The sequence below is a fragment of the Alligator sinensis genome, unplaced genomic scaffold, assembly GCF_000455745.1.
Source record: "Alligator sinensis unplaced genomic scaffold, ASM45574v1 scaffold937_1, whole genome shotgun sequence".
In the NCBI taxonomy this organism is placed as follows: Eukaryota; Metazoa; Chordata; order Crocodylia; family Alligatoridae; genus Alligator; species Alligator sinensis.
Window position 1 is genome coordinate 886,256 of NW_005842257.1, and position 8,907 is coordinate 895,162.

Sequence of the window (8,907 nt, forward strand, 5' to 3'; positions counted from 1 at the left end):
AATTACTGCCTATCGGGATCCACTTGCTAGTCTAACGATGGAAATGATACCAAAGAGCCACAACGGTATCTCCCGCAAGGCCTCCGAAGCACCTGTCCAGCAAGGCGTCCCCATTCTGTGCTAATGCTAAGGTTCAGAGAAAACGTTAGCAACTAGCTCCCACCCCCACACACATACCCGTTCAGCTCATACCAAAGAAGTCTGCATAATAACCTATCCCTTGGCATCAAATATACAGCATGGCTCTTCATTATATACCCTGTCTGGGGATCTCTGTTGAACAAAGCAAAATAAGAGATGAAAGTCAGACTGTTCCAACTGCAGCCCACATACTACATTTAATTTCTTACAGGGTTTAAGCTGAACAGAGAGAGCCTAAGAAAACCCTGTCTGAAAGGCTGCCTATGCTGCTCATCTCTGAGCTAATAATTAAGGACATGACCACCCTACAAAAGGCACTTCTAACATCTCAGCAAAAGCAGTTACCCACAAGAAGAAAGTGTAATACTTCTCCTTGCAAAGTAGCCTATCAAAAGGTACGTTTCCGCTAATGAGATCACATTAGAATTTAGTGAGCATTTGCTTCATCATATCTAGCAAAAGGAGTTTATGTTTTCTTGCTTTTCAGCAGGCTTCGACATGAACAAACACTTAAAGGAAAACAAAAACAGCACTGTTTCCCTTTATCAAAGGAACGGGATGCAATCAATCAGGGATCAGGACACAAAGATCTGGCAAAGTGTGTTGCCCGCATCACAATGCATTAATTGGCAGTTGTTCGTGTTTTTCTACTTTTAAGGGGAAAAAATAATCTAACCTTCTTAACTTTAACGCCATCCTTTGGAGTTTGCTTTGTTGCAAGGTTGTACCCAATCATCTGCTTAGCCAGCTGACCAACCTCCGCAGGGCTACAAAAGAAAGAAGTCCAGTTATGAACTCATTCATTAGGTAAACAGTCACTGTAAACAGCCTCAACGTTATCGGATTCAGGTCCTTTGATCTTTAGACTTACTCTTTAGTTAGATGCACTCCTCCTTTTAGTCCACTATTGAATACACCTTTCCCTCTCCCTCCTGCCAGGATCTGAGCTTTTAGAACAATTTCTCTTGCCTCTGTAACAGAAAAAAAATATGGTGTGGTGCTATTTAATGCCATTTATTGAGTTACAATAACTACTCATCTATTTTAAAAAATAACTAGAATACCATTAGAGCGCATCGGAAAACCAAATGACCAAGAGTTCAACGCTCCTAGATAATCTTACTAAAAAAGGTTGTTTCCTATTTTTTCATGTCTAAAATAGGAAAAAGAATAACCACAAGTTACCCACAAGCTAGCTAAATATGTGGGTATTTTGACCAAGTAATTTTATTAATAATAAATGCCTTATTATACAGGTTATACACAACTTGCACAGTTTGTTTAGCCAGCGTTATTCTCCGTCAGCAGGGTATTTCCATGGTTCTGTACACACATGAGGGCAAGCAAATATCGAACCAGGCTAGTAACTTTTGCGCCTATGGAGGAGTCCATATCTGTGTACTGGGTATCGTGCCCTTCCCAGGCTGAAGTGGCCACTGCAATCTCTGCTGTTCCCTTACGTGAGTGTTTGGATCAATGTGATCCATGGAATTACAAACCCAGTGACTATGTAAATGCCACTTCCCTCCCTGCCATCCTGCTACCTACTTGGCTCCTATCCTCCTCTAGCTGGAGGACCGAAAAATCAAATCTTGTCAGCACAAATACCACGGAATAAAATGATTGCATTTTTATATTAAGATGGAAGCCTGCTTTTTTTCCCACACAGCCCATAAACTAGCATGCTAAAGAATATCTGATTTTCAGGCTTCTCAGGATAAAATACGTCCACATGCTTATCCATCTACTAATGTTTGATATACATCATTCTGAGCCTTCAAAACACTCTCCTTTACAATACTTCATACATTCGAACACATTCATATTCCCAGCTCCCTATTATTCATGCCACTCCACAGCAGATAACAAGGAAATTTAAATGCAACAAAAAAGTTTTGTATCAGTGTTTTCTAAGCATACAAATTATTACGATGAATTCAACTATAAATCACTTGCCAACTGACAGTAGCAAAACTTAAAATCACACTGACGGCTGTGATAAAACATCTAATTTGCCATTGTTAATGGACACTACAAGCACTTAATTAGATTAGTTTTACTCACTAACCATCCCAACAATGAAAGCTGTGTATTCTGAGTGATAAGTGCTGTCAATTATGCATGTGATCATTATGCTTTGTACCAAAGGTCTTTAGGCCACCAACTCAATTTTATTCATAGCTTCTACATTGCATACTACCCTGATTCTTTTCATTTGACTGTAACAAATCAGGCAAGAAAGCTGAATTAAATGACTATCTTTTTATAATCTGGCAAAAGAACGTGAGGACAATACAATAGCTTCAGAAAGACAAGGATCAGAGACATAAATACGCAGGTTAAAAAAGTAAGCATAACTATGTAAAGGTTAGACCTGAAGTACTAATCAATATACCAGCTCAGCAGAACATAGTACAGCAGGTTCTTCTTACCCTGGGGGAAGCCGACATGAAGTTATTTAATTCAATAGTTATTTGCCCAAGCTCTGGAAAATGAAGTAAACCAGCCAAATCTTATTTTACAATAACTAGGCTTGATCATTCAGTATTTACCAAGTTGATTCACTACTAATGTCACCATTTCTATTTTATTTAAAGATCTGATTTCTGGAAACGCTCACACAAATTTCTATTTGTTTTTATGTTATCTCCTGCTTGAATTCCCAGATTACATTAGGAAAGACTATCCCATACAAGAAATGTAATTTTAGTCTGAATATATAAAATGATTTAACTGTACTTGCAGGATAACTTGGAAAAAAAGCAGAGATTCTAATCACATTTGTATGGAAATCTATTAAACGTATATTCACACAATAAAATTATCATGGATTTATTCCTTTAGCATCTATCAAAACTGTTTTAACAAAGCTACAAGCAATTGTAAAAGACAACTTTTGTGCAGTTATTAGTATAAGTTTATACATATTATAAATATCTGTGCTTGGCACTATTCAGAGTATGGCACGTTGGTAGAAACAGGAATGTTCTGTGGCATAAGAGAGTAAAATGTAACCCTTCCATCAGCACTTCACTTGCTAATTAACATTTCTCAATCAATTTCTATTCCGTTGTTTGATCTTTGTCCTAATTGTTTTTCAGTTCAAAAACAATTTCAGATTGTTTGTTAAAAGTGTGTAGGTTTTAGCTGTAAATATCAGCCATGCAGCACAAAGAAAGGATCCCAGCAGTAGAATTACTTTTATTAATTATAAGATGAACACTTGAACCTCTCTTTGCTAGATCTTACGTTTCTTTCATTTCTCTGCTTATACTGCTGGAAAACACAACTTTTGGTCTATTTTGTTTGACTTTTCTGTTAGGATACGTGAATTCCACATATTTTCACTGAAGTGTTTCAACAAAACCACGCCAGGTCTCTTTAACTGTATTTGACAAAGTTGAAGGCCAAAGCCTGCAGTCCTCCTTAGGCAAAATTGTCAAGCGTCATGTCCTACAATTTCAACCAAGAAGAAGAAGTGCATTTCTATCGTATTAATACTACATATACTCATGCAGATTTAGACCCATATGGACAACATTTAAGCTACAAAATGCAATGAAAGACTCAGGAACTAACGTTCTTTACACTGTATTCTGCAATCCATCTCTTTCTTTTCTGTTAGCATCGTGAATACAAATCGCTGTGACACCTTGAGATTGCAATAGGCTCAGTGCTATAATGAAAGCCTATTTTGAATCAATAAAATTGGACCTGCTTTGGGGAACTATGATTACTCTGGTCCACCGGTACTGCCTGCAGCAAAAGTGAACAGCTTGTTCGCAACCCACTGCTGTATATATTTAACTACTGGATTCTTGATCACAAAACAATACACTGAGAACTGTGGTTTCTCTTCTTACCCAGCTTGATAATTTATTACCTGTGAATATCTTTCCATTAAATGTTGATAGGATGATGTGCCAGCCCATTTAAGTACGTTAACATTTGCAGTTGATCAAAAAATAAAAATAAAGCTACCATATACAGAAAGGACCACATACTACAGGCGACTGCTGCTGTCTCACAACAACAGCCCCATGTACCAAGTCTGACATAAGAACAAAGAATGGTTTTGGACCAAAGAAATTCACACGGACTTTAAAAAATAAGGCATCATTTGACAGAGTATGGTAATGGGGTCCCCCCTCTCAAATCCTCATCCTACCTCTCATTCACTGAGTGACTTTCCACCCGCTACCTGTAGATCTCAGCTCATCTGCAAGCTAGGAACAAATCTACTAACTTAGCTTGAGAATTAATATTTGCTCCTCTTTTAAAAGATGTAGGGCCTGACACCTGAATCTCTTTAACCCTAGTGTAATGCAAATGATTATAGAGAGAAGGAGGTGGGTGGGGAAGGAGCAAAACTCAGGCAGGGTCACGTAAGTAGGAGGGAGCAGTCGAACGCTGCTGGAAAGTCTCAACCTGGGTCTCAAAAGGGTCTTGTAGCCCAGGGTCAAGCTCTCTCAGCTGGAGGTTCACTGGGATGCTGTGCTTGTCTGTGCACTTTTGGGTCCACGTTGCTTTTAAGCTTTCCTATCTCAAAGCAGGCTTTAGGAGCAGTCTCCTTTCTTTGACATGCTTCCATGCCTGGGTTGCTTGGTACCTTCTCTGGAAGAAGGACTCTATGGGCACGTCCAGATGAGTGCACATGTGTGGTATGTGGTGTTGAAGTCCCGTCTGAGATCCTGGTGTCAAATATAACCCCATGCTAGAAAAAGGTGATGTGGCGCATGTGTAACTGCAGCGTGTGCTGTCTGAAACTGGAGCTTGGCCAGCTGGAGCACACTCCACCAGCCGACCAGGCTCCCTGCTGCTGGAGCGCTGGGAGGCCCCCAGGATCCCGGGTAAAGCTGCTGGCCCCAGCCTCCACTACCCCACCTGGGGCAACTTGCCGTGCATGCATGGACGTTCTCCAGGGACAAGTAGCAGCGGCACAACTGTGTGTCACTGCTGTTTGGCCCCCAGGAAACGTACATGCATGCTCGTCTGGATGTGCCCTATAAATCCAGGTGCCTTACACTGTGCTGACCAACAAAGATGTTACAGTCTGTTAAACACTCCCTTTGCCAGAGCTCCTGTGCTTCAGGGACTCAGGATATTCAGAGCAAATAGACAGGATTTTGCAGGGGGATTTCTAGAAAGCAACTACTCTTTACTTTCAAGAGCCCAAGAAAGGTAAACGGTAGGTGAAACAATGAACATCTGCATCGTTCCCTGCTTCAGCTTCCTCACGCCTGCTGAGCACTTCCGAGACATGGGTCAGGACAGGTCGCGGGGGGTAGAAACTCACAGGGAGCTGGTCCTGAAATCTCAGAACAGAATTCATAAGCAATACAGTTCGTGTCACCTTTACACACAAACGTGGGCCTTTCTGTATGCATGCTAAAGGTTATATGTTTCCTAAGAGGTTACGGTGCCTGCAACCTTCTTAACTCCCCTTGTTCTTAGCATTAAAAGGGATGCAGCTGGTTCAAGCAGCACCCCCACATATTACCAGGTAAGCAAACTGATGTGAAGCAGGAGATGTTAAATATATATATTTTTTTAATTGAAACTCTCCCTCTTCCACTCCTCCCACCTTTCCCCTCTTACCGCTCTCCCACATTCCCAAAGGAAGCCATCTTTTCGCATGCCTCATTCCCCCAGTCTTTGAATTCAAGTCAGATCAATCATCCTTTTTATAACTCCATACCCTGGAATATATTGTATATTTATTACTAGATTAAAAGCCTCATTAAAATCTATAATGATAGATTAGCCAGATTCCTGAACCTGTCACTGATGTTATTAATTACTTTCATAACCATTACGATACACTTCACCAGTAATAAATTTTTTTAAAGCCAGATAAAAATCAACCAAGTTAAGGCTCACCCTTAATACTGTACTCTTAAATCTTCTCAAAATAAGTCATCAAGTAGCCAGGCTTGCATTTTAACTACCCCAGTTTTTTATAATAAACGTGTCTTCACTTGATCCACGAGCATCGACGTTGAATTATTACATACACACAGCCACCCATTCTTCTATTCACCTCCTTGTTACCTGGAGGCCAGGGCACTGAGGGAAAAGAAACAAGTGATCATGTAATTAAAGAATGCACATGATCAACAGGGTTGAATAAAGGCTGCACAGGCCATATTAATTCTGGTATTCTCTAATTTTTGACTGCTTGACTTCGCCACCTTCATTTTCTTTAAAGGTAGCTTTTAATGTATAATAAGTATACGGATTGCACAAATGAAGTGGCACTACCTGTCACCCTTGTGACAAACTCAACAGAAGGGACATGGATTGGAAGATATGAAAAAAGAGCTTTTTTCATGCCTGAAAGAGGTCCCTGAGGAACGGTGCTGAAGCACATCGATGGTGCAGTGCGGGAAAGCTTGCTCTGCCAGTTCTCCTTTTGCATCTGCTCTAGGATAAATAGACAAGCTCAGTGTCTAGTGCTGTCAACCTGGCAGGCCCTGCAGGACTGTAAATTTAAATGGAATTAAATTGAAAGGTTATGCTAACCCTGACTGCACTGGCCACTTCTCATCGCATGGTATTATTGCTCATCTTAATATATCTTAAGGCTATCTTCGAGACAGTTCCTCTTGCTCCATAGTATGCTATTCTGACCTAAAATATGGGAGATATTACTGACCATCATTACCAGGCCAAATGTCCTCATATTGAGTTTTTTACTAAAGGGTCTTTGTATGCGCAACAAGATGCATTCAAGTTATTTGTTTCTCTTACCAAATATGCTAATAAAAATGCCGCACTAATGAGAAAGGGAGATATTTTTCCCTGGTAATTTTATTTCTGCTTTTCAGCTGATTCATGCACTCTGGTTTTCTTTCTTTATTACACCCTCTGTTTCAGCCACATGAGGACACCCTTAAGACTGAAAAAGATCTGATTATAAACACAGAACTGGCATTGAAATTTTCCCCTTTGGCAACTTCGATGATGAAAAAAGATCATCACCCTAGAACCTCTGTTTTTGACTATCAGTGAACACCTTTAATTGCACATATTAATTGTGCATCTCCATCATAAACTAAAACTAAACAACAAGTATCCATCTCAGACCTAGGCTACGTGTATGCACCGAGAGCCACAATGACTCAGGACACTCAAACTGCAGATGTTAAACTAGCATCTCCAGTGGTTATAAAATTCATTCTGCCGCTGTTCATCTATTTTGCAAATGTACATTTGGAGCATGCCTGTTTCCCTTATACAGGTAGAATATATTAGCTCATCAGTTAAATAGTCAGGAGACAGTTTTTTTATATCTGCTCTGAGTCAAACATAATAAAAACCAGTCACGGACCGTTTGTTAAGATGCTCTTAGCAGATTTTCGGCAGGCAATGGCGCTAATCATGCCTTTTTTCAACTTTTGAGGAGGAGCTGGAAACTGGAACATATCTTGAGCTGTGTATATTGCCAGTGCTCTCTGTACTGCAGTTTGCAGTTCTCAAAACATCGCTGTCATCACCAAAATATGAGACTTTTTGTTGTTGTTATATACAGTTTTGTTCTAATGCAAAAACAGTTGTGGAGTCAGGCAGCTCAAGTGTGTCCTAAAAATCCTACCTAAATATCATAGCGGCATTCATTATAATACAGTTCAGAGAATAGGTTTTATGCAATCTGTAGTGCTGAAGTCAAACAGTCATTAAGAACAAACACCACTCTTGCCCCTAGCTGCAACAATATGCACACCTGTTTTCCTGGCTGGTTTTCAACATTTCATTCTTTGTGATGATGTGCAGAATGCTGGAGCTAGAAAAAGTCCCTTTTTGGACTGATTCTGCCTCTCTTATACATTACTGAACTGTAGCGCTGCTGCTGGGGAATTCGTACCTTGTGTAAAAATGCAACAGCTAGGGACTTTAATATGGGCTTGTGCATAATTCATTCTTAGGCATAAACAGGCTTCAGAAAAGACAAATGATAATATGCAGAACACAGAAAATATAAGAAACTACTCAGAAAAATCACATACCAAAAAAGAAAAGGAGGCTACCAACCTACTCTAGTAATTAAGAAATCTTTGCATATAGCATGCAGCATGCCAGTCCTGATTTAACCCTAATTTCCTAACCACTTTTCCTGGCAACCCTCTCTCTACCCTCACCTTGCATGGAAGAGAAAGATACTTAGCTTTCACTGAATGAAGACTATTATTCAACACTTGTGGTACTGAGCTTGAAGTGCTAATTTCCTCCTTTCACAATTAAAAAGAATTGTTAAAATTTAAGTCAGTTTAACTATGCTGCCTTAAAAAAAGAAAGGAAAGAAACGCCTGTTTCCTTTAGCCACAAATGAGCAGAGCTCAGTACATACAACTCAAGACGGCACTTAACTGTAAGCATGCACTAAAACCCCACTGGGCTTTAAACGTATATTTAAATACTTTGCTAAATTGGAGCTTTGAATGTTTCATAAAGAGTTTTTCTTTAAGCTTAGAGGCCAATCCACAGTGTGGGTTTATGAACCCACAAGTCACAGGTACTAGACACTGGCAAAAACTGCAGGAAGAAACCACTGCTAAGAAAATAAGGATGGAACAAAAAGTCCGGTTTGGATGAGTGAGCAAAAGATTTTTTTTTTAACAAAAACAGCTGTTGGTAAGAAACAGTCATGTGAACAAGTGCTCTCTCATCCAGGCTGATATTCCCTAACAGAGCTGTATAAAAGAGAAGTGCATATAGGAACCCTACATCTCTCTGTCTCAGTGTGGGGTATCCCAGGACAAGCAGCAG

General features: G+C 39.9%; 1 protein-coding gene across 1 annotated transcript in view; it reads right to left on the bottom strand.

Annotated features, from left to right (window-relative positions):
• SUCLG2 (succinate-CoA ligase GDP-forming beta subunit) overlaps positions 1–8,907 on the bottom strand; it is a 165,381-nt gene that overhangs the window by 88,300 nt on the left and 68,174 nt on the right. Inside the window, exons 5-6 of the mRNA XM_025208842.1 lie at positions 1,013–1,112; positions 818–908 (exon numbers count right to left, since the gene is read on the bottom strand). Of these exons, the coding sequence (XP_025064627.1) occupies positions 818–908; positions 1,013–1,112 (191 nt within the window). The remainder of the gene's footprint in view (positions 1–817; positions 909–1,012; positions 1,113–8,907) is intronic.